General features: G+C 37.8%; 1 protein-coding gene across 1 annotated transcript; it reads right to left on the reverse strand.

Annotated features, from left to right (window-relative positions):
• On the reverse strand, window positions 1-26,790 carry LOC124161264 (protein takeout-like). Its single transcript, XM_046537552.1, has 7 exons — window positions 26,582-26,790; window positions 21,499-21,591; window positions 19,146-19,293; window positions 11,725-11,858; window positions 4,145-4,294; window positions 2,651-2,844; window positions 1-405 (listed from the first exon to the last, which is right to left on the reverse strand). The coding sequence occupies exons 1-6, from the start codon at window positions 26,652-26,654 to the stop codon at window positions 2,696-2,698; spliced, it is 747 nt and encodes a 248-aa protein (XP_046393508.1). The 5' UTR covers window positions 26,655-26,790; the 3' UTR covers window positions 1-405; window positions 2,651-2,695.
• Window positions 26,791-27,346: the final 556 nt, after the last annotated feature.

The raw sequence follows: 27,346 nt of genomic DNA on the forward strand, positions 1-27,346 counted from the left end.
TTAAGTGTCGTCTCCAGCCGTCCGTGAAATCCTGGGGTAACTTGCTTCCCGTAAATGAACATGAGACTCGTGCTACACAATGAAGAATGTGAGGAACGTTCGCTGCTCAAGAGACCCACCAGCTTTAGCAAGGACTTCCCGTTTAGTGATTTTAATCGTTTTTTTTTTTACTTCCGGAACTCTTAAGCTTCAAGGTCCAGTGCTGTGTTTTCACTTCTTTTTTGAAGAGGTCAAAGAATGTGCTCATCGGTTTTCCTCTTTCAGTCTCTTGATTTGTGCTTCCATTAGGAAACGGTAGTTTGAAGAGCAGGATGTCTAAGCACTGGAAGGTCACATTCTCATGGTCTTGCTGTTCGTCCTTCAGCTTGAAGAGGGGATCATTCAGGTCATTCACGGCTGAATCCACTGAAGACAAAAGAGAACATGATTTTTTTACAAAAATCTCCTCAAAAAATAGATTTGTGGCGCAGTGAGTTAACCTAAAGGGATAATAGCTCAAAATGGCTGTAGCAATTGTCTTTGCGTCATAATGAGATTGCATTTATAGGAAAATCTTCATACAAATGAGACAATACATAGTAAATGATACACAAAGATATCGTCCTGTCCAATTGCCTTTAATTTCACAAAACTCACCGAACTGAATTAAAAATTTAGTTCCGCCATCAAAGCGCGTATAATATAAAGAAGCAGGGGTCAGAAAGAAGTATCAGCTTTTTTGAAGACTTAAATATTTAATTCACCGAAACAACATTATTCACTCTCCCACTGATTCAACTTCTTGGTCGCTTTGAGTAGGCGAGGGCAGAGCTCATCCCAGACTAATCCTTATAAGCTTGGTAATCACACACGTTCACAGTGAGGAGGGGTGCAACTCATTTCCCTGCGCTTCCTCGCCCTTCTACGATTTTTGCGTCCGTAGGGCTGTAGCGTGGAAGATTAGCCGCACTAGAACAATGAAAGTTAGACAACTGTATCCGCTGAGCGAAGAACACGGACATTTTCTATTAGGTAAGAAAAATTAATGATGAGGAGCTTCAATAACCGACGATGATACCTGAAGCGACAGTATGATTTGAAGCGGGAAATGTTGTGAAAGTGTAGATGCTCGGTCAGAATATAGGAAAACAAGGTCTTAAAGAAATGACTCGTTCTCAGGAATAGTGTGTTAAACGGGTCTATTGCACTGACTACTCCTCTGTCATTTTCGATGCCCAATTTTAGGTACCTAAAGTTGACATTCATATCAGAAGGTATCATATGCTTTGTTCTGTGAAAATTGAGGTTTACAATATTAACTCATTGACCCCATACATAAATAAAACCGTAGCATCTAGGCGATAACGTCAGCATGGCCGTCTTCCGCCAGGAACAATCGAAGAGAGGAGGTAGTAATCACACGGTTGAGGATAGGGCACTGCCCATTGACTCACGCCTTCTCTTTACCTAAGAGGAGCAAGCTCCTCGATGTGATGAGTTTAGGTGCCCTTAAAGTATTCGGCATGTGCTGTCAGTGTGTGGCAAATACCTTGACACGTAGAGACGATTAAATATAGGGGTAGACCTCGAGTTAGGACACCAAGTTGAATAATACTATTTTGTTTATAAAGGAAATAAGTCTTTCTAACAAAATTATAAAATACCTGCCCATTTCACTTGGTTAAAGTACACATTACCTATCTTATCATTCTATTACTATCACATGGTTTGAATTAAATGATTGGGTAGTGGTGCGCAATGTCCTAGCCGTCGACGCACCCTAATTCTCAGTTCTATTCTGGGTCATTCGTTCCCGCCATAATTTCAGTGTAAGCATTGATAAAACCTCGGATTTATCGTCAATAGATTCCAAAAATTCGTATATAGCGACAAGGAAATCCGGCTCCAAGCAGCAAAGGACTGTCCTAAAAAATTAGGGATTTCTTTCGGCAGTAGGACTGCATGAATGAAACCTGCTTGTAAATTTTGAATTTTTATCAACGTACTGTATTACATAACATACTGTATTCTTTGCATAAAAAAATTCGTTTTGATGATTTTTTACGCAAACTTTAGGGAGAACAACACTATTACTCGTAAATTTAAATAACCATTTTATAGTGTCACTCTAAGAAAGCGTCAATATTTGTGTGGTTCCTTAAATGAAGTTATGACCAAGTTTTCTCGTATTAAGTGCTTGAATATAAAGAGTATTGCTCTGGTCAGAAATTATTTCAATGCCTTACCCACCAACCCAAGGGTAGAGGATTCAAGATTACCAATGACCAGATGCAAAGCGAATTAGGCTGGGAGCCGCTGGAGACTCGGAGGCTGCGCGCGAGACTGAGATTGCTTTAACAATTGAGAATTTTCTTTAAGTGCGACTCGGAGAACATAATACTAGAGCTCCACTATATTTCTAGATCCGACAGAAGCGATAAATTGAGAGAGATATTTAGCTGAACGAATAAATACGGGAATTCTTTTTTCCCGCGAACCATAAAGGACTTAAATAAATGCTAGTCGTAATTTCCTTAGAGCACTTCCTTTTTATTCGTGAACGGCTGGTGTCCTAACACCCCTACCACACGCCTTTTTGAGGCGGCTTGCGGGGTATAATGTGGATGTAGATGATGTCAGTCGTGTGGGCACCTCATGAGTAAAATCATACCGTAATGTCCCCCCCTTGCCATCTCCTCTTTGCCTCCGCATCCAATTAGGCGAATGCCTCTTCCATCGGCAGCCGGTCCAGGATCCTCTGGGCAAGGCCTTTGTGCAGCTCAGCCAGTGCCGCGTTAAGCTCCGGCGCCAACTCCTGTATTACCTCACGACTGTTCTCGTTCAAAAACCGGTTGGTGGTCTCACCTGGTCGAAAAAAATATCGAGAAAAATAAGAAAAAGAAGACGTAAGCTGGGCGAAAAGATTGCAGACGGATATAATCTCCCAATCGTCCGAGTTTTTCGGGGCGAGGAAAGGGATAGTGGTGCATGTGATCTCTGTCTCGCAACCGTTCCCGTTATTTAAAACTCAAACCGTAATTCGTGGCGGGTTATTTATGTGTTTATTATTTTTTTTTAAAACGACAGCCGACGATTCCAGGACTTATTTCCTCATTTCGCCCTAATGTGGAGCGGAGTTTAAAAAATATCAGAGAGAAAGGTGCCCGGGAGATCCGGGATTAATGTTTCTGATCGACGGGGCGGTACTAAAATGACCTTGAACATTCGAATATGTCTATGCCTAATTGTAAAGGCGGTGACGTTTCAATCGTTTGTTTGTGTATTAATCGCTAACATTATGTGTGTAGGCATCATTCTGATCCAATGATATCGAGTATTAGTCAAGTCGAGTGTTGTTTTCATTGTCTTCATTGATATTAGTGGAAGCATGCAGGTTGAAATGTGGAATGGTACAAGACCGTATGAAGATAGATGTTCACCGTTGTTGCTCTAATCGTGAGCTCTTTCCTTGGATTTTCAATAGTAGGCTGGAAGTCCTGAGTATTATGGATGCATGCAGGCATTTTGGCCAGGAGTTTATCACCCGCTTGCGATTCATTTCATTAATTACATATTCTAAAGAGAGTAAATATTTTCTAATGATTGTAGTAGAGAGGAAAAAGTATATGTAGCTAATTCGTATACCTTAAATTCCTATCTTTATAATGCAGCCTTATTAAAATGAAATTTTACCGTGTTTTGGTGATAATCTACTGGTTTTGGTTTCTGTAAAAGGGAACCAGTTTACTGATTCTAGTATCTTATCCAGCTGACCTGTTTTTTGCGAGGTATCATCCGTCATTTTATCTACCAAATTTAGCCTGTCCTCTCCCTTCTTTTTTGAATTATCTTTCTCATAATTCGATTTTACAATTCTGTGACATCCATCAAATTAATTCACCAAATCTAGTTTCTATTCTAAGTCTGTGGGTAGTTTTGTGATTTGCCAACTTGTTCTGTGTTATCGTTTGGCGTCAGAAGGAAGAAGACGATGTTCGAGTAAGTTTGCGCTGTTGATGAAGGTTTTTCTTACTGACCAACTGTTTCCACCACGGTCAACTTCACCGGCGCTGCCTTCAGTTATTCAGCATAATCGGTTTCGTCAAAAATGTGTTTAAATAGACATTCAATGGAAAGAAACATTAATTACAAATTTAAAACTCACCAAGAACTGCGTCTCCATTGAATAAATTCCCAAGGTTCATGTATGCTGATTTTGGCTTGATGTCTACTATGTACTTTTCAATTTGGAGGTATGTCTTTCCATCTCTTTTGACGTGTTTTCCTTGGAATGTCCACGCAATGTCGGAGTCATCTGTAAGAATAAAAATTACTTGTCAGTCGAGGAAAAAAATTCTCGAATTTTTCTCAACGCTAGAAACCACTGTGAATGGACTTAATGAGAACGTATTTTCCTTTTCCCTTATAAAACCTTAATGCCCCTCTTGTATATTGTTGCAAGGTAGCAGCTTAGTCATTCTCTGACGAGAATGTTAGTATTTGTAATGCCATTGAATCAAGCATATATTCTAAGTAGAAATATATTCGAGGCTTAAGCTTTTACCATAGAAGGTAGGCACTAACCGTAGCTATATTTATCAACGAATAAACACTTGAAAAGATACCTTGATGTAATGCAATCTTTTAAATACATAGCCAGCGCGGCTTACAGAGGCAGCTTCGATAAAGCATTTCATGTCAGAAAAATAGTAAGTATTATGGCAGTTTACTATATATATACTGTTCTACTAATATTCTTTCCTTAAGTCCGACAGCATTAATTGTTGCACATGGCAACTGTAAAGTTGTTTGAAAGAATCCATAAAATATCTACTTACAATGGTATGCAATGCTATATGGGATAAAATAGCCAGCTGCAATGAAATGTGGCCCCTAGATTTTGACCGTGTTTTTTTTTACTTTATAGTATTATTTGACCGTCATTGACTCGGTATTATTGCTTAAACTGCGTTAACCATGATGTATTTTATTGGTGGATATTTATCCTGGTACACATTAATATTTGCATCAGAATTTGACGTGGCAAGCTCAGTTACTTAACTTCTCAATGAGGTAAACCTCCTCTTTTGAGCTTCTAGATTTCTGCCCCTTGTGAATATTGTTAATTACAGATCTTCCTTAGTCATTATTTCCAGAAACCAGTTGTTGGTAACACAGCTGGGGGATTTCATCTCAAATCAGGCAGAGGGGTGTCAGGTGACCATCACCGATTTCTCTGAAATTTATATATGTGAAAGCAGTATCCTTATGATGAATAACGATGACTTTACCCCTGCTCAGGACTGAACCGTCATAAAGTTACCGCCCCTTGAACATTGCAGTGTCAGGCCTCAGAGTAAAAACTGAAAAATCACATAAATGCTGATTACTAAGGAACCATGGCTTATAAAGCAGTGGTTATTGTTTTATTTTGAAGAGAATTCATTTATGCACATTCTGGCATAACTTGCAAGTCATTTGAAGCAATAATAAACAAATAGGACTTGTTTAAACAATAAAAATTTGTCATTATTTAACAATTTATTACTAAAAAAGGCCACCTTTTATTTTCTTTAAAATTTATCAGTGGGTAGTTCAAATGTTCTGCTTTCATTTAAAAAAATAAAAAAAGGTAGTATTTTTATACTTTTTGTTTTAAGGAATGTCAAAGTTAGGCATGTTTTCGACTCTTATACACCAAGATTGCATACCTTCAAGGGGGGAAAAATGAAATTTCATTCTTCTTAGCATTCATAATTGTGAAAAGTTCATATCTGAATGATTGGTTACATCTATGGAGTGAAAGCAAGTTCAATCTTGTTTACTTCCATGGCATCCAAAGTGTGCAAACACCCACTGCTACTGGCTGGAAACGATGAATGAGTCGCAATTTGCACAGAGTATTTTTCAATGGCACTTCACATAAGTCTTCTACTTTGGCCATGTGGATCATTTTGATGGACCATGTGGATGCATAAACGAGACACTAATGTCATTCTCTTCTAAAGACACTGCAGTGATTTTAAAAATTCACCAGGTTTTTCGGAAACACACAAGGAAGTCATTCATGGTGAGATTTTGAGTACTGTACGTCTTTATATCTGGATTTGTTAGTGTCACAGCCTGTTTGATTGTGTGGATTACAGAGCGAGCGATAGTTGTCCCGTGTTGTACATGGCATCAACAGTTTCATGTGTTGGTAGTTAACAGACACGGGACAACTATCGCTCGCTCTGTAATCCACACAATCAAACAGGCTGTGACACTAACAAATCCAGATATAAAGACGTACAGTACTCAAAATCTCACCATGAATGACTTCCTTGTGTGTTTCCGAAAAACCTGGTGAATTTTTAAAATCACTGCAGTGTCTTTAGAAGAGAATGACATTAGTGTCTCGTTTATGCATCCACATGGTCCATCAAAATGATCCACATGGCCAAAGTAGAAGACTTATGTGAAGTGCCATTGAAAAATACTCTGTGCAAATTGCGACTCATTCATCGTTTCCAGCCAGTAGCAGTGGGTGTTTGCACACTTTGGATGCCATGGAAGTAAACAAGATTGAACTTGCTTTCACTCCATAGATGTAACCAATCATTCAGATATGAACTTTTCACAATTATGAATGCTAAGAAGAATGAAATTTCATTTTTCCCCCCTTGAAGGTATGCAATCTTGGTGTATAAGAGTCGAAAACATGCCTAACTTTGACATTCCTTAAAACAAAAAGTATAAAAATACTACCTTTTTTTATTTTTTTAAATGAAAGCAGAACATTTGAACTACCCACTGATAAATTTTAAAGAAAATAAAAGGTGGCCTTTTTTAGTAATAAATTGTTAAATAATGACAAATTTTTATTGTTTAAACAAGTCCTATTTGTTTATTATTGCTTCAAATGACTTGCAAGTTATGCCAGAATGTGCATAAATGAATTCTCTTCAAAATAAAACAATAACCACTGCTTTATAAGCCATGGTTCCTTAGTAATCAGCATTTATGTGATTTTTCAGTTTTTACTCTGAGGCCTGACACTGCAATGTTCAAGGGGCGGTAACTTTATGACGGTTCAGTCCTGAGCAGGGGTAAAGTCATCGTTATTCATCATAAGGATACTGCTTTCACATATATAAATTTCAGAGAAATCGGTGATGGTCACCTGACATGATTTTGCACTATCTGCCTGATTTGAGATGAAATGGCCCAGCTACTTCCAACATGCAGGCCTCCCGGCGTTTCTCGGCAAGGATAGTATCCAGAGAAGTGGGGAACGTGGAACTTGAATTTCATGATCATGCAGGAATTTTAAGTTTCCTCTATTGACCGTGGCAAGAGGTATGCCTACCTATCGGGATGTCCAACCGCAGAAGTTGTGTGACGTGACATAACAAGATTAGATTAGATGATGCGGTGGGGGATCGGCTCCCAGGGCACTTAGACCTATAGGTCCATTGTGATAACCACCGATAACTGATCACCCATAGAGACCTATGTCCTTAGCGAAGGACAAGAGGTCGCCAATGGGAAGATCTCTTACCTCCATGGGCTCTATAAAAGGTGAGCCCAGGTGTCTACATCGAGTCCTCATGATTGCGGGGCACTCGCATATTAGATGGGTAGTTGTCTCCTCTCCCATCTCGCACCATCTACACCTATCTGAATCTGTTACCCCCAGCAGGTGCATATGTCTCATACGTGACATAACAAAGAGTAATGAGAAAACGACGCGAAGGACGCATCGGCCACAACTAAAAAGCAGCACTACGGGTTTTGGGAGCATGAGATTCACCTAATTACTAACTTTTGTTGCAATCCGTTTAGCCAAATGGAAACGCATAGCGGACAGTCAAACAGACATCTCTTTTACATGTATAAATGACGGCCATTTAAATAATAAAAAAATCTGATCGTACAATTACCCTCATCAGAAATTTCAGATCAATAAAAATATGGAATAGAAAGTAGGTTTAGAGGGAAACACGAGCTGAGTCGGTGACCCGATGAAGCCCTCATGATATAAAGCAACCGTCTCAAGGACTTCCGTGAAAGTTTACCTAATAACTCCCGGCGAGAAACAGGTTCCATTTCACGCGTTCAAGAATGCGAAATGGGGCGCCTTTCGTAGACAATCGAATGAAAGGGAAGAGATGACAAAAACAAGGTTATTCCGGTATGTAAGTTAAATATTGCCTGTGATGAATCGATTCGTTTTGTTAAAATTATGAAGTATTGTATTAGACCTTAACATCTCTCTAAAACTTAATTTTTGATATTACGGAACCTAGTTTAACCCTTCAAGAAACCAAAGGATGAAATTCCCCATGAAACAATATTTGACTTAGCCGGGATACGAACCCGGATCTCCCGATTGCCGGTCAGGTGTGTGTTAACCAGTTACACTAAGGCGGTTAAGTCAATTATTTTTTCATGGCGAACTTCATCCTTTGGTATTTGTATTTAACTTTGCACTGGTGCGCGTGACTGAGAACAAAGTCACTTGTTTCTGCAATGATTTCAAGAAACGTTGAGTTTCAATTAGCCAAGGCAATTAAATCGAAACTTGAAGCTTGAATGTGGTTTAATGTGTCCATATTATTTCCACATTTGGTACTCCAATGTATGTCAGGAAACTCAACTATGACAGAATACCGAAAATAAAAGTTGAAGGCGTTGATATTGCCTATTCAAGCACGGTAAAAAACTTAGGGGTCATTATGAACAATACGCTAACGTGGAACGAACATGTATCCACTATTTCTAACAAGGTACATAAAATATTGGCACAGATCAAACATTTCAAACGCCTAATCCCAATAGAAGTACGAAAAAAATTGGCGAATACCTTGCTGGTTCCACATATGGACTATTGTTCCCTTGTTTTTTCCGACCTAACTGGTGAATTATATCAGAAGTTACAAACATTGTTAAATTCTGCGATTAGATACATATATATTATATAAATATCCGGGAGCATGTCACTCCTTACTACATAAAGCTGCAGTGGTTGAAACCCCAACAGAAAACTAAATTCCTGCTATCTGTTTTTGTTTATAAAATACTGTCATCCAAAACACCTGACTATCTTTACAATGTGATTATATGAAACCAAAGTGAAACCAGTAGAATAGTAAGAGCTAGAAGGCGTTTTAAAATACCTAATTGCCGAACTACGGTGTACTATTTGTCCACTTTAAACTCTGCTATAAGAACTTGGAATGAAATACCGGATGATATTGTTAATTGAAAAACTGTTAATCAATTCAAAATAAAAATGTTTGTTTATTTACTTGAAAAATATGATTGTAATTAAAATACTGTAATATATTTGTCATTAATACTGTTAAATTGTATTTTCACTTTTTCCATGTTGTTCACTGCTGAGACTTAACTGTAAAAATTGATATGTTCCATAGGACAAGGTCCTAGAACAATAAATTTATTATTATTATTAGCTATGAAAACACTTTGTCACTCCCTCCTCGTCCTTTCTCTCCCGTCCCCCCTTTATTTTAGAAAATTCTTCCGGTTCCGGCTATCACGCCATTATCAAGTGCATAAATACCAAACGTAAGCGCCAAAAATAAAAAAAGTTGTTTATGTAATTGGTAATATCGTGACGGCCAAAACTGGTATTATTTTTTTAGATACATTGTGGAAGTCACGAAGTGTTTTCATTGCTAATGTAACCATGACAAGTTTGAGTGTGGGAAATTTTTTCTCCTTTTTCTAATCTTCAACCCTCGAATCTTTCGAACGTATCGTGAGAAACGCGTGTAAGAAATACTTTTGGCAGAGCCATGAAGGAGTTAGGATTCTTCAAGCGTGTTGTGGGACGATTTTCGGAAGAGAAAGTAAAATAAAGGTGGTATTACAAAATTATACCCCTTGGATATGCTGCTATCTCATGGGATCCGGCGCAGAAAGACTTAATCCGCGGACTTAGTCAAATATACGAGGGTTATTCCAAAAGCAAGGTCCGATTCGCCGAGGAACAATTTGAATTTGGCGCCAAGGACAAAAATCGCATGCGCGCCGACTCCCGGCATGCCTTGCTCGTAAAGCGCGGTCATTGGCGTTGCTGCTGTTTCTGTGTACTGTTTACAGTGTCAGTTTACAATGTTTAAGACAGTTGATCCGCCCGCCAAATGTAAAATAAGGCCATTGATACGGTTTTTGTCTGCAAGAAATATTTCAGCGTCGGCAATTCATCGGCAGATTACTGAAGTTTACATTCCTGACATAATGAGTGACAGTAAAGTGCGTAAGTGGATACGAGCTTTGAGCGAAATGATTACGTGAAAGAAGCAGTGAAAGACTGGTTATCTTCGCAGGCGGCTGATTTATGTAACTTAGGCAAAGGTTGTTGAACGATGTGACAAATGTTTAAATAAGTATGGAAATTATGTAGAAAAATGGAGAAAGATGTAAGGACTGTAAATAAAACATTTTTTTGGAAAAAATCTGAGTTTTGATTTTTTTCGTAACCGGATCTTAGTTTTGGAATAACACTAGTAAGAAGAAGCTTTTCGATTCGTCTATAATTCCCCACTATAATGCCAAGTCCGACATTCCATTCCCGTCCAATCCCGTCTATAATTCCCCACTACAGTTCCAAGTCCGACAGAAACGATAAATTAAGAGAGAGATATTTTGGGGAACGGATTAGAATAGGAATTACTTTCCCCCCGAAGAATAAAGGACTTATATGCTTGGCAGAACTTCGTTAGAGCATTTTGTTTTTATATGTTAACGGCTGGTGTCCTAACACCCCCGCCACACGCCTTTTTAGGTGGCATGCGGGGTAGTATGTAGATGTACCTAAACAAAAAACTTTTCAGAACAATATTCACTAACTCTTTCTTAACCTTGTGGTATTCCATGATAAGGATATTTTGGACAATTCACTTTTACTTATACCACTACTTTTTTATGTAACGCGACCCTGGTTTCGATGACAAATCATCATCTTCGGGCGTAAATCATCATTTATTGATCATATTATTGCTGCCTGGTTACCTTACGGAGTACCTTAAGTGAATTGATCACGAAATCTTAAAACTTTTCGGGATTTATGTCATTATTATGTTACTAAGTATTTCTTTAACCGCTGACGCGCCGCTAATAATATTATTAACGCCTAATTTAAGAATACTCCGGACTAGCCGCATTGATATCTTTACGGAGTCACCCGCAATGCGCAAATTATGCTAAAAATCCACACAGAGAAAAATCATTCGCTTTGGTCAGGATCGAACCCGGATCCTAGTCAAGGCGAATGATTTTTTTCTCTGTGGATTTTTAGCACAACTTATGAACGCCAGTTGTGGGCAGTTTGCCTGAGTACCGGTTGCCGTTGTACCTCTTTAGGTTCAGTAAAACGTTATGGTGATGGAAAATAAAGGAAAAAGAATTTGCACAGCACCTGAAAATATGGGATTACATGCTATTATTCTCTAAAGACATGCGTGCTTGTAAATGGCACAATAGCTTGGAATTGCTTATAGAGCGAGCGCAAGATTTTTAACCAGCGTTCAACTACTTATTTGTTTTAGATGTACCACAAAAGGCATATGTCATGACGATAAAAGTTCTCTCGAATTGCGTCATTTTAAATAAAACAAATGAGGGAGTAATGGAAAAAATCTTATGGCGTAGAGAGAATCAGTAAACACTCTTCCCTTCATGGGAATCCAAAGGTAAATAACGTCGACATTTTTCCCCAGAATTTTCCGGGTGACTCACACATGGTAATATTGGCAATTCCCTCTCCAACGATTGGCAGGACAAGGATTCTTCCGTTGGTCTCGTACGGTCCCGACAGCGTGAACAAATTCAGCTTCATCTTGAGGTCGAAGCTTAATCTATCCGGGGAAACTCTGTAGGGAGAAGAAAGTAAAATATGAACCGCGTTGGTTTCATGGGAAGGGTTTTTACTTAGTTATTTTATATAGAGTAAGTTTTACATAATTTTTCCTTTCCCCGCCTAAGAAATGTTCCACCTTCCTGATCAAGGCAACAACCCCAATCCATTATTATAAACACGCACCCTCCATAACCGAATAATAATTAATTTTTATTGCCAGGGTAATGTATGCATTTCGTGTATATGGGTGTTAATGTGAATATAAAGAGATTGGTAAAGAGCCGCTTAGTCAAATTTTCAAATGTTCTTTCAGTCCACAAACTCCCCACCATGAATAATTTTATTTCCCAACTAGTTCTTAACGCCAATTCCCAGCTGAAGGGCACAAATAATACTCTTATTATAGGTATCTGGGATTACAATCCATGTATCCCAACTACTCACATACTGCCTCATCAAGCTGCTCTTCTATGAGTCTTTTCTATATCTTTACCTCCTCCCAATCAAAGGTTTTTATCAAATTATGGTTCAATTTATTATAAAAAAACTAAAAAGGATAACGGTAATAAAATGAAAAAATTGAAGAAAAAAAACAAATAAGAAAAACATAATATTCTACAAACTGTTGATAACTATTTGAGTATAAAAGAGAAAAAAAAATGATAATAAGCAAAAGTTACTCATTACCAGAATGGTCATTAAAAAAATAATAAAATTATCCAATAAATGTCTGCTGTTCTGAATCTTTATTGCATTATGTCAAAAATTATAGCTTTGAGTTTCTTTTTCAAACAGACCGATCTCTTTTAAACCAAAAACGATACACATGGTCTATTCTTTAAATTGTTTGTCGTAAACTGGCTGTTTGGGACGAGCCAAGGCTCACCGGTACAGCACGATATTCGCGCCTTCGGCTCGGTTATCCCGTGAAAGTACCGAATTGTTGCGAATAGCAATTTTAAATATAGTTCATTTCAACAATGGTCGTTCCCATAAATTGTGATAAAACGTACAGACTATGCCAACAGAGTATGTTAACATTTCCAGGTAGTCAGTATCATGTGAACACGAATCGTTTTACTTGACTTAGAGACTTCTCTATTCGCTGCCTCAACTGGGTTATTTTCTTTTAAAGTCCTTTGCGGTATGTCGTTCGAGGTAGAAAGAGTACTTAAGAAGTTCGTGAGAGGAATCTTACTTCAGTTTCCTTTGACTTTGTATGTAAAAAAATTATAATTTTGCCGGCATATAAAACTTGATTTCTGTATTAGTTCCGCTGCCATTTGCAGTTCGAATTCAGTCAGTCCGAACGTGTGCTCTTTATGAAAAAAGGACACCGCATATGAGTTAAAAAATAACGAATCTCAGAGAATAGTGTAGTTCAAATCTGTGCTGTGTTTGCTTGCTGCCAGCCATCCTAGAAGTTTAAAGTAAAAGATATTGCTAATAAGGGCTAGTATGAATTCGGAAATCATATTTTTATTGAGTTGGAGCTTAAAGGACAACTACAATTGAAAATAGGGTGGTTTCCTATTTTTTATTGCCTAAATAGAAAGATTATTACTCCTGAAATACTTATTTCACGCCTTTAGATTTTTATTTGACGATATCTATTTTTCGCGATCAAATGAAAAGTGAAAATTTTCAAGCGCGCGAAAACGCGACGGCTAAGTATGAATGCCAGGAAAACTCCCGTGTGACGTCGCTCTGGTTCCCGCTGCCGCAAGGGAGGTGACCTTGGGGCGAGACTCTGAGCGCTGATACGACGCAGGATGCTTGCAGGTAGCAGGGTACCATGCTAGCTGGTAGCGCTTGGCTTAAATAAGGATTATTAATACCTTATCACACGAAGAAAACTTTCCGACCTTAGCCAGTTTTAATAGGTGATTATTAAGACATGTTTCCCTGAGCTCTGTGCGTCATGCATGCATTGGTAATGTCAGACGATGTAAAACTCCTGACTACTCGCGTAGAATGTAGGTCCATACGACGTCACGTCGAGTGGCATCCATGATCGCCAATCTGGCCTTTTTCAAATGAGGTTAAAATTGACCATTAACGTTCTTCTAAACTGGGATTTCTAAAACCAAATAATGTGTAAATTATGAATACACTAATGGTGGATAATATCAATAATGTAATACAATATATCATTAGCACTGGTACAATCAAACTCTTGTGATTTCATACTATAGGAGTCCCCTTTTTATTGAAAGCTCTTAGCAGAAATCTATAAGCTTTCTTGATGAAAAGGAACAGTGAGCGGTGCAAATGACCCTGTTTACGACGCACCCCTAAAAACGCATTTCTACTGCTACTAATGGTGGGTAACGAATCGCAATCAATGCCTTTCGTTTTTTTATGAAGGATACCACCCTATTCTGTCGAGGCGACTCAGAGAACATCATCTATATTTCCAGGTCCACCAGAAACGATGAAGTAGGAGTGATATTTTTTCAAACGGATAGCGATAGGTATGGGAATTCGTTTTTCCTCCGATTGATAAGGAACTTTGGTAAATGCCAGGCGGAACCTCAGTAGGGAATATCCTTTTTATTTGCCAAAGGATAATGCCCTAACACGCCTATTGAGGTGGCTTGCGGGCGAGTATTTGGATTTACATAATCCCTTTTCCATTTAATGGAGCTGAATTTTTACCAGATAATAGGGGCCGATGTCATTGAAATATCCCATTGGGCAACTAAGGGTTCTCAACTCTTGGTCACTAAGTGGAGACGTTATTGATATTTTCTGTGTATTATAGAACAATAAGACACGGCTTTCAAATATTAAAAGTCATGTTATGTATTAACATCACGGCCAAGGCAGCAAAAATAAGATTTATCGGAGAGGCGCTTGAAATAAAAAATGCTGCCACATTTACAGCATGGCTCTTAAGGCACAAAGTAAATGATAGATGTGCCTAGATTCGTTATGAAAAAAATAGGAAGGGTTTGAAGAAGAAAAATATGAATAATTTAATTTGGTACCTTCTTAAATTGATGCTCAATTGCTTCAGTTTTTTGCTTTTTTAAAGTGCTATTGAACTAAATTTTGGGCTGAGATCTATATCGTAAGATTGAAAATGTATTTCCTAAATACTTCTTTAACTTTCTTTTACGGTTCGTATTTGTCTGAAATATTTGCTGTTTTTTGCTGAAAAATCTTTTACTTTTCTCTGAACTCACCTAAATCATGTCTACATGTCAAACATTACGTACTAATTATAATGAATGCAGTAATTTAAAAGGTAATTGTGTGTCTGACTATTAATTAGTGTGTGGACTTGAAATTTTATACATTTTCCATTCGAATCTCGTAGATTGCTCGATGTGAATAAGTATCCTTCTTGCGATTAGGGCTTTATACTGAGATAGAGAAAAAATACACACGTAGAACGTTACGCGTTTTGCTAAATTTAAACGAAAGAAGCGTCCGCGTAATGACGAATGATGAACTGTGACCATGCCATTCCTCTGCTGATATAGTGAGGCTTTGATTTGTGAATTTGATGAATTTGATTCGTGGTGGCTAAAAATTCTATCTCTATTTTCATCGTACGAGTATTCATCTTAACGCGTCACGTACGAATGGCAAGAATTCTCGTAATTTTTCTCCCAAGCGTACCCGACAGATGACGAAGATTCCCGTTGATTAGGTGCGTCAACTTAAACTAAAAAAAATTACTTAAAGTATTTGGCATTGTGTTTTCAATTGTTATCCTGCACTTATTATGAATAGACATGTAGTATTTTGATCACTCACAGTTATATTTTAAACAAGTTTTTAACCATGTTTAAACCAAAGGCAGTTCGCCTAAATTGGCACGTATTTTCTATTTAACACCACTACCCAGGTACAGTCGGATTCAAAAGTATTGCAACAAATGGAGCGGCGCCACTTTCGCCGCAATTTGGAAATCGAGTTTCGGCATTTTCTATTGTACCAGTGGGAGGGAAATTTGAACAACGTTCCCACCTCCCGTAATATTTTTATAACAACATCGTTAAAGGGAAATGTGGACTGGTTCATTACCTTGCCTGAAAAAGCTCTAGTGTCGCTAAAGTAAACTGATTTTAAACAGTGGCATTATTTGCTGTGATATTGCGGCGGATATCTTATATGTATGTTATGTTCGCTATCGCTGATCGAAAAGCTTCAGCGTTAATTGTAAGACAATATACTTCGACGGATCGGCCAACTTACGAGAGAAGGTAAATTGACGTTCTGGACGTAGATGTATTATCTAGCAGGAGCTGCATAATTTATGTGGTATTAAACATTGCACATTTCCCGCATACATTTCCCTTTAACGATGTTGTTATAAAAATATTACTGGAGGTGGGAACGTTGTTCAAATTTCCCTCCCACTGGTACAATAGAAAATGCCGAAACTCGATTTCCAAACTGCGGCGAAAGTGGCGCCGCTCCATTTGTTGCAATACTTTTGAATCCGACTGTACGTCTTTCCTCTACTGTTAAATACCGCGGTACTCATCGTGTTGAATCGATGAGGCTGTCCTTCATCATTGTTTTGAATCGCTCGAAACTTTTTCTCAGCCAAGGCTCTCCTCTGGATTTATCGCCATATCGTTTTGATGTTGCAGTCCTTGCGGTGTAAGAGAAATCACCGGTTGACCTTTTGTTTTATCCCTCAATCTTCAACCTTATGATGAGGGCTGCTGCAGACAGGAAGACCTCAGGTACTTCCGATGAGCAAAGGTGGTTTTTACGTGAAGGAGATCATAGCGATTTAGCCGAGAATCATGGGTCAACTTTTTTTGGGAATTGAATAGCAGCATTCTTTTTTTGGAAGGAAAAACCTCGGTCTGATGATTACGACTCATATCTGCAAGTGAAATACCATGATGGTGTGTGCATGAGACAGGGATGTTCGCCAAAAGCTACATCTAATCGGGAACATATTGTTAGACTAGTCCTCGTGAGATTGTCGAAATCCCCAAAGCTGCTCAAAGTATTTTTGTATATTTTTTCATCCACGTAATTACTAGAAGCAACCCGAAGACTAGAACGTGCCCGAAACAGGGTGGTTTCCTATTATTTTTTTATTGCCTAAATCGAAAGATTATCACTCCTGAAGTACGCATTTCACGCTCGTAGATTTTCGATTGACGATATCTATTTTTCGCGATTAAACGAAAGTGAAAAATTTCAAGCGCGCGAAAACGCGAATGCTAAGTAGGAATGATGGGAAAAGTCCGTGTGACGTATTTCTGGTTCCCGCTGCCGCCCTGTGAGGTGACCTTGAGGCGAGGCTTGAGCGCTGATACGACGCAGGATGCTAGCAGGTAGCGCTTGGCTTAAATATGGATTATTACGACCTTATCAAACGAAGGAAACTTTTCGACCTTAGAAAATTTTAATAAGTGATTATTAAGAGATGTTTCCCTGAGCCCTGTGACTCATGCATGCATTGGTAATCTCAGACGATGTAAAACTCCTATCCTCTCATGTAGAAACTAGGTCCCTGTGTCGTCACGTGGAGTGGAATCGCATGGGAGCCAATCTGGCCTTTTTCAAACGAGGTTAAAATTGACCATTGCCATTTGTTAAAAACTGGGGTTTCTAAAACCAAATAATTTGTATATTATGAAAACCCTAATGGTGGGTAACGAAAAGAAATCAATGCATTTCGTTTTCTTTGATGAAGGAAACTACCCTACTGTCGTCCACCAAAAATGAGTCGACGAGGAATTAACCCGGAAACCAATCGTCAATTTAATCACCTTGGAAGCCTCCGTAATAATCTTTTCTTATGATCTTTTTGCTGATAAATCCTAGTTCTTGCGTTACATAAAAAAGTAGTGGTGTAAGTAAAAGTGAATTGTCAAAAAAATCTTATCACGGAATACTACAAGGTTAAGAAAGAGTTATTGAATATTGTTCTGAAAAGTTTTGTTTACATCTACATCTCATGCCGCCTCAAAAGGTGTGTGGCGGACGTGTTAGGACACCAGCCGTTAACTTATAAAAACGAAATGCTCTAACGAAGCTCTGCCAAGCATTTAAGTCCTTTATTGTTCGAGGGGGAAAAGTAATTCCTATTGAAATCCGTTCGCCAAAATATCTCTCTATTAATTTATCGTTTCTGTCGGACTTGGAATTATAGTGGGGTTCTAATATGATGTTCTCCGTATTCTACTGAACAGGGGCGCAGCTAGAAATTAATGCTGGGGGGGTTTAGGTGTAACTAATACCGGGGTGTGTGGGGCAATGGAGAACCCACCAGGATAAGCTATTGGTGCGAGATTGATGAATTGCGGAATTTCAAGGTAAATGGTTCAAAATGGTGAGTTTTACGGCTTTCCGAGGAGTATTTTATTAATCCTTACCCTATTTTATTAGTAATATCAATCAAATTAAAATGGATTAAACTTAAAATTTATCTGAGCTCTGGGGGGGAGTTTATCCCCCAAACCCCCCCCCTCACTGCGCCACCTCCTCGTTCCTCCTCTCTGTCCACTGCACCATCTCCATTTTACTCCATACACACATCGGGAACGCCTCCAGTCTTCTCTCGTCTTCCTTCCTTATAAGTGTCCATGTTTCCTCACCGTAAAGCGCCTCACTTCGGATCATACTCTTCACCAGCCCTTTCCTCAAACTCTAACATAACACGATCCTCTCGAGTAAGGTCCTTCCTGTTTATGAATGCCTCTTTTTCGCACCCATTTATCTTCCTAATCTCCTTACTACTGTACCCGGAAAAGATGAAGTCCTTTGAGGTAGTGGCGCAGCGAGGGGAGGGAGGTTTGGGGGGTAAAAAAAATTTTTTTTTAAGTTTAATCCATTTTACGTAATGGATTAGTATTACTTGTAGAATAGAGTTAGGATAAATCAAGTGTCTCTCATAAAGCGGTAAAACTAGTCATTTTGAACCATTAATCTTAAAATTTTCTGGAGGAGGAACCCCGTAACTTCCCCTTACCCTGGAGGGTATGCAATACACCTACACCCCAAAGCATTAGTTGCGCCTAAAACCCCCCGTAGCCTTCTTAGCTGCGCCCTTGCTTTGAGGAACGTATAAAATCGTTTCAGGCTTGATTTGGTGGAAGTTTGATACATCCATGATAATAACGCAAGTGGTAATTTCCACATTTTCATTAAAAACTCAACCACCGACCATGGTTTCAACATATTATGTCATTTTTAAGGACATAATACGTTGAAAAAAATCAAGTACTTGGTATTTCGGATGGATGACGGTGAAGACAAGGAATGAATGATGAGGGACGTGGATGAAATACCTTGAGAAAGGGAGACCTTCCCTCAAACTTACTTGGCAGAGATAACTTTCATGTTGCTCAATCCGGAATGCGTGCAGTTGATGAACTTGAGGGTCATGCCGACTGGTCCTTCCGACCTGGTCATGGTCATTTCCGGCACGAACATCGGATCAATGGGCACTATGCCAAGGGATCGGTCACCTGCGGAACGAGATCAACGTTATACAAGATTCAAGTATTGATACCAGTTCTCTCAAAGCAAGTAGGTCGGAGATCGTTATTGTACGTTTCCAAGTAGGCTTCCGCGGAGATTATGATGATAATTAGTGATTTTTCCGGGTATTCTTCCGCGTTTATCGATTTTGTGGGACAATATTTCGCCAACGTTCCTGTTGGCTTCCTCAGGTCCACTAGAGACATGAGTAAGCAAACTGGAACTTTGGCGAAATATTGTCCTACAAAATGGATTAACGCGGAAGAATACCCGGAAAAATCACTAAATATCATCGTTATTGTACGAACTAAACGTAGCACCGTCCGTAATATTTCGAAGACTGCCGGCGGTGAATTATATATGAATTGCCATGAGAAAAGATTTCCCTGGACTGGGAATCGAACCACGAACCTTTGGCACGAACCAGGCCACTGCGCAGACCAATACGCTATTCGGGTTTCTGAATTCATATCATGTACATCTGGTACCAGTGGCGTAACTGTGGGGGATGAGGGGATAGATTCCTCAAAGCCTTAGGGAAATAAAAAGAATATTTGAAACCGTGTTTAGTTTTGACATGTAATAACTGCATCTGCTCAAAGCTAAATTTTCAGAGCCAAAATAATGTGAAATGTGTATACAGGCATGCCATTTTTTCCCTGGTCACCCCGTTGCCTTGGGGGCGGGGGTTGCCACCCAGGCCATCCCTTCCCCCCCTAAAACATATTCCTAGTTATGCCACTGTTTAGTACCATCAGCCTCAGTACAATTGCCAATTGCGTAGAAACCTGGATAGCTTAGTGGTCTGCGTAGTATCCCGATGAGTCGAAGATCTGCGGGTTCGATACCCGCTGCAGGAGAATTTTTTTCGTTGTAATTCCTTTATGAAGCACCTTTCGTTTAGCATTCTCATTGTACAAGTATGTGATCAACCATATGCATGCTAGAAGTGAAATTCCATTGATTACTCGTTGCTGATAATTTTGATTTGGATTTCTACCTCTTGTGACTATTATTACTCATAAGTTCTGCATTTTAACTATATAAGTCGCTGTCAACGTTGCCACCTAAGTTTGCATTAATGATCTCAAGCGGTAATTATGGAAGAAGTTATAACAAATGGTCTTGCGTGAATAAAATCAGCATGCTACTCAGTATTTTCTTGTCAATTTATCAAGGAAATCAGTGGAATCCATGGAATTGGAGAATACAAGTTTAATGGAAAATAGTCATAATAAAAATAGGAAAATATAATAAAATGAGGTTACCACGATGCTTCGGCGGAAAAAAGTGGGAATTAGTTGAAGAAATTCCTAATTTTAGATGCTGATAGTCGGATTTGGTGAATGGTTTCTTGTGCAACCATTTCAACTTTTTAAATTAGTGCTAGGAGTCAAATGGATTGTAAATTTCACTCATAATATAAACAATTTTTACTGTTTCGCGCAAGCTTAATCTGGCAACTAAATTTTAGACTGGCAAGAATCGCTAGATCGATAATTGCGCGGGGAATTATATTTAAGATTCAAGAAAAACCAGTATGGAAGTTTGGATATATTTGTCTTACATGAAATTATTGTTCAAGGGCCTTTATTGGATAAAATCTTAAATTTCTGTATTGATAAAATTTTTTGGCGATCAAGGAAGTTACCCTAGAAAGAGCAATTGCAGGCCAAAATGAACATGACAAATAATACCAAATTGGGAAGCAGTAGATTATGGAACAACGAGATCAGTATTATGTAGAGCTCCAATGAAGTCAAATTCTAATTTTCCGAAAGGGAAAGGGTACATTCTGACTTAAGTTCCATTTTCTTTAAATTAAATTATCAAGCTTATGCGCACTGCATGCATTTTTTGTGACACATCAAAAGTAACTTCCACAAATTATCCGGTTTCTAATATAAATGCTTTCTGAAGGCTTTCCTGAAAGAAGACATTGCGAAATTACATGCGGCACTGATACTTAATATAGCATTAATATGTATATAATGGAGTCTAAAAACTTGCGAGACAAGTAATGAGTCTCTTTAATCTAAGCAAGTAGGTACTATTGGCTATGTGCCTATCTATGACGTGTTTGCGATCCGAATGATTAAAAAAAGCGGTTAGCATGCTATAATAGCTTTTTCCCGTTTGGCTACTGGATGGAAAAGCATTTAAATATGTAGGTCTAAGTAAACACGACTTACCATCTTTCAAGTTGCGGAATGCCGTCTCAACGGCGTCCCTGAAGCACTCGTCGAGGTTGGGATCATCTGCTTTGCATAGTTTGAGTTTGCTTGCTAGAAAGAAACGTAGTAATAAATGAATTAAACAATGCCATCAGAGATATCGTGGAATTTGTTGTTGATACAAAAAGAGTAAAATTACTTTTCAATAGATTATTTTAATGCACACAACACGTGTCACCTCACCTTCTTGAACCTGAAGGCTAATTAGTTCTAAGACGTGTTTCAAGGGTCAAAATAATCCGTCGAGGTGTGAGTTGTTTCTTTTATCATCAAAATATGATATGACCTCTAAAACTATATATCCGTGCTGGTAACTTAAAAGTTCATGTTCATAATAAAATTTATTGGATAGGGCTACGATCTTTACAAGTTTCAAATTTGTCTTTTCCAGTAATTTAACGCTGATTGTATGCTTAAAAATATAGTGTGAGAAAATTCTGCTGGATTCATATTTTACGAGAGTGATGGGAAGAAGAACAATTAACAAGGAGACACCACGAAACTTGCACCGCCTTTTTCAATGCCGTATTTTTTATGGCCTTCGGAATGGTGAACACATCCCTGAACTAGTAGTGGTTCCGTTGAATGGGCCTTAGTTTGGCTGTAATTAATTAATTTTCATGTTGATTCCTGGGGAGTTAATTCTTCCGCAGATTTTTATCGTGATATGAAGTGCGTGTCCTTCCTGTCTTGTCGCTCCTGACTAAGATCCGTCATTTCATCAGTACTCGATTTTTGTCATTTTCCGAGGCTAACAGTTTGCTTGAAATTCATTTTTTTTTGCTTAGCGCGGTATTAATTTGGCCTCTTTAGGTTTTGTTTCTCTTTTTCATTAACTCATCGCATCGTGGTCTCGTGTATCTTTTATTCAGAACCACTAAAACTATATACCCGTGCTAGTCACTTCAAAGTTCATGAGCATAATGAAATCTCTTGGATAAGCCCTTAGCAAAAAAACTGTTGAAATTTCAACAGTTAATTGGGACAACTGTTGAATCCAACAGTAACTATTGAATTCAGCAGTAAATTGGGACCACTGTTAAAACTAACAGTAACTGTTAAAACTAAAAGTAACTTTAAAAACTAAAAGTAACTTTAAAAACTAACAGTAACTGTTAAAACTAACAGTAACTGTAAACTCTGACAGTAACTAATAAATCCAAAAATTATTGATGAATTCAGAAGTTACTGTTGGATTCAACAGTTGTCCCAATTAACTGTTGAAATTTCAACAGTTTTTTCGCTAAGGGAGAATACGATCTTCACAGGTTTAGAAATATCCTTTTTCAGTGACTTAACATTCATTTCAAACTTTAAAATGTGGTGCAAGAAAATTCAGCCGACTGGAAATTTTACCGTGGGTTTTTGAAGCCTTTACCCATAATTCCCTGAATGTTACTCTAAGAAAAAGATTTTGCAGGTGATATAATCCAAAGGGAGCATTATTTTGAAGTGAATAAATATTTACATAGTATCTCCCTTTTACTTTAAATATATGAATTTCATTTCTATCGGTGTAACATTTCTGGTGAATGTATTCAGTGTCATGGTTTGAAGGTGAGAATCGTAATTATGACAAAAATTTCTCGCTTAATATGATTGGGATAAACTCCATATTTTTATTTTATCGGTATCTCTAAGGCGTTTCAGTACAGTTCGGCTATTTAATGGAGTACCATCGATTGTCATTATTTCTAAAGGGTCTTCAATTGGGTATGTGGCCACTGGGATAAATATTTTCACTGGGAAGGATTGGGTGACAGAAGTTTTCCAAATCATTTTAGCGAGGTTGAGTTTTGAAACTGATCAGCCGGCGCATGCGACTTCAATAACGAGATATCGATGGCCTCGATATCATGGTTAATTCAATATTATCCGGCATAGTTGGTTAATAAGATAATAACGTTATAGAAGTAAGTTAACCGTTACTTAGTGAGGGTATGTGTGTATTATTGGGTAAATTTATGGGGGAGTTTTTTCTCAATGAGTGTTCGCGTGCTCTAGTCCTTGGGATGTAGTCACGGTTAGCTAAAACTAATATCGTTGGCATCGAGAACTGTGATATTTCCATATTCCTCTAGAACATTTTATGTGTTTGTCGATCGTATGTTATGGAAGTGTCATGAGTTTTGCACTCCACCTGACCACGTGTTTAGGATAATGCGACAATAATAATGGGCACAATCCGTAGCGCCCTGTCATTCGAGCTAGCCATGAGCCTTTATTTACTCTGGACTTGATCTACCATTATCACAAGGCGTGTCCTCACACGTGGAAACAGAACGAACTCCGCATCCTTTGTCAGCTGGTGTTATCCTGGGGAATTAGCATGTTTCCACCCTATAAATTATTTTTTCATAAACTTTTCTCCTAACACCTAGGAAAGTTCTTCGCTCTACTGTACTAAATGTATGAAAATGAGAGAATTTGCATAAAGTATTTATTGCGCTCAAATGTTTCTAAAAAAATTGTGGGAATCATATCTTACATTGCACCTTTCCCCGCGCCGCGTTTCGATATGGGTCTGTCCGGCATCTGAGTGTATGGCTGGAAGTACTAATATTGAAATTCTGTCAGCATATAGGTTCTTGATCCCCTATGCAACATAAGAAGTTTTGCTGTCTCCTGAGCACCGCTGAATGTATTAGAGACATTTTAATGTTCATGCATTGATTTGGTTGCGAGTGGCGTGTAGTGTCCTATTATATTTACCTTGAACCTATAGTAGTAGTTTCGTTCGTAATTAGGACGTACTAGCAACAGTACAAAATGAGTATTTGAGCAAAAGGATAGATAATTAATTTTTTCCCCTTACCTTGACCTCGTTTAATTCATGTTAAAATAGTTCTTGTGGTAATACCTAAGTAACAGAATATCAATAAATATGTACAAAGTTAAGGTGTGTCAAAATTTTTTGAGAATTCTGTTCTTATATACTACTACTTATATATTATTGTAAAAAAAAACGCTATCGTAACATTTATTTATGTAAAAATATTGTATATCTTCGTTATCTTTGTATTTTATATTGATCTTATGTTTGTCTTTCATAGCCCTGATGATAGTTTTAAATAAACGGAAACGTTGGCTAAAACTTTTTTGCATAACATACATTGACCTACACTCCAAGAACTATTTTAACATCAGAAGGATAGAATGAGAATGTGACCCTTGGGATCCGAAATCTACCGATTTAGGATGGATTGCAGGAACTTTCATTTTTCGACTCACACACTCACCTGGGGGCCTAGAGGAGTATGTTCTGAGGTTGATAACTTGTACTCACAAGTGCATCCTTTCATTTCTAATTAGTTAGAATTGTCATATACTCCGTAAAAGATATTTAAAATGATTCAGATACATTTATTCGCTAATTCGAGCTTTAAATCATAAATTACGATCTAGTGAAGTTTGTCATTGTTATTATTTTTTTTCTTTTCTTGACCTTATTTAATATATAATATGGTATTTCCTGGAGTATAGGTCATTTAAACAAAAGTTAGCAGCCAACGTTTCGATTTATTTTCTTAAACCATCTTCAGGGCTATGTTAGAAAAAGTGTGAAACAATATAAAATACAGAGAATAAGACGATACACAATATTTATACATAAAGAAGGAACAATTGGGTTTTTTTTATATAATACAATATAATTTAAAGAAATATGTATATATAAACATATATATAAGAACAGAATGTAATATACAAAAAATTTTGACATACCACTAAACTTTGAACATATTTATATATGTTTTATTTAATACATCAAAATTAATGGTAACCTAGGTTGTGGCAATACCTTAGAAATAAAACATAAATAAATATGTTCAAAGTTTAGAGGTATGTCAAAAATTTTTGTATATTACATTCTGTTCTTATATATATGTTTATATATACATATTTATTTAAATTATATTGTATTATATAAAAAAAACAATTGTTCATTCTTTATGTATAAATATTGTGTATCGTCTTATTCTCTGTATTTTATATTGTTTCACACTTTTTCTAACATAGCCCTGAAGATGATTTAAGAAAATAAATCGAAACGTTGGCTGCTAACTTTTGTTTAAATGACCTATACTCCAGGAAATACCATATTATATGTTTGTCATTGTTTTATTTAGCTTTTACCTCCTTGCCGATGTACTAATACAGTCAAAAGATTGGCTATCGGAATTTAAAAGAGCACTTTCCTACTTGTCATCGCAGTGTAGTTACCATAAAAGCACATTACATGCTACCAAACGTGAGGCACTATTCAAATCACAGTCAAACTCGTTTATGTTTGAAATTAAGGCCGACGACTCTAGAATCCGTATTTTTACTTTTAATTTAATTGCCAAAATAAGAAGATGTTGCCTAATATTTTGATTTTCACATCGCTCCTTATCGGCTTCTTCCACCTCATCTTTAATATCTTAGTTGTCCATCCCTATTTAAATAGCACTGGTTTTGTATCTATTTAAAATTAAAACACAGTTTAACACTCATTGAAAGTAGTTACAGCACCAAAGCGAAGTGGGGAAACCAATAATATTCTCTAAATTCTAAAACAAATTGGATAGAAATTCAATTTCATTGCTATTTTATCACTACCGCCACCATTTTTCAACTGTGGTCATAGCTGCAGGCCTCATTGATTTGCATCCTTTTTTTTTATCAACTTTCACGTCTCAATAAGCCTACTGTTTTACAGAGGGTTGTAACATTTAAATTTATTGAATAGTATCAATTATTATATGGCTCAAATTTAACATATCCGATTTTTTAATCAGGAATTCAAGATACTCCTGAATGGAATGATTTTTTGGAACACTATTGTGCCGCTAGGAGCGGTCGTTATGTCTTTGATAGATCACATTATTAAGTATAACTGTAGGTCAACAGCTCAAATTATAACTTATTTCTCCGTGAAATTGAGCGACGCGATGGTCAGCTCTTAAAAATAAATGTGAATGCGTGGTGGATGGCAGCACTTCCAGTGACCACCTGGAGAATCCTCAATTCGTGCTTAAAAATCTTGAAAAGTAGGACTTACCCACGGATTTCTCTCCGGCTCCCTCGACAGAAACCAACAGCGCTAAGGATAAGAGGATCACTGCGAACTCCATTGTCGCCTGAAAGTGTAATTTTCCCCCCTCGTTCAACAGATTGCAACAGTATGCGAAGAGATGGCTTCTCGGAGATTCACGGCTTACTCCTTCGCGTGCAGCCGACGGATTGACTCAGGGTCCCTCGTGAGGAGTCCTTTTTCTTATACACTTCCTCCCCGATCCCTCATCCCTTCCCGTCTCCTCTCGCTGTGGCCTTCCTTTTACACCCCCACACTCCCTCCCAGCCCTTCCCACAATGCCATGCACCGACCGATTCGCTGAAACGACACGATAAACTATAACTTTCCTCACGATAGCAATCCCAAGGTGGACTTCCCCCTCTCCTCCTCCAGGCCTGCTTGTCATTTCTCCTCCCTTTCAGTCAATGGCTAGTCAGTTATGACTCATTGCCGTTGGGAAAAATTTTCCTCTAAGAGTTTTGTGCGAACACCGTTTGCTTTTCTTCATAAATTGAGTACTTTATGCCTTAACCTTGTGGGAAACTCTTGCAGTAAAGATGAAAAAAAGTTGTACAAATTTTACGCTAAAATTTATTTTAAATACATAACTGTTTCCATCCAACAGGGTCATCACTTCAGGTCTCATTTATTTGTATCCATATTTTTATTAACTCAATAAGCATGCTGTTTGGCAGAAGGTTTTACCCAGAAAATTAATTGAAAAGTGTCTTCTATGAAATTGTATATCTT

This window comes from Ischnura elegans, chromosome 6 (assembly GCF_921293095.1).
Source record: "Ischnura elegans chromosome 6, ioIscEleg1.1, whole genome shotgun sequence".
Lineage (NCBI taxonomy): Eukaryota > Metazoa > Arthropoda > Insecta > Odonata > Coenagrionidae > Ischnura > Ischnura elegans.

Bases quoted from the DNA above. Each gene is read 5' to 3' on its own strand.
- LOC124161264 (XM_046537552.1), bottom strand. From the start codon at position 26,654: ATGGAGTTCGCAGTGATCCTCTTATCCTTAGCGCTGTTGGTTTCTGTC. The intron at 4,295-11,724 runs GTGAGTCACCCG...TTATTCTTACAG, and splicing joins AATTGCCAATATTACCATGT to ATGACTCCGACATTGCGTGG. The intron at 2,845-4,144 runs GTGAGTTTTAAA...TTTTTCGACCAG, and splicing joins CAATGGAGACGCAGTTCTTG to GTGAGACCACCAACCGGTTT.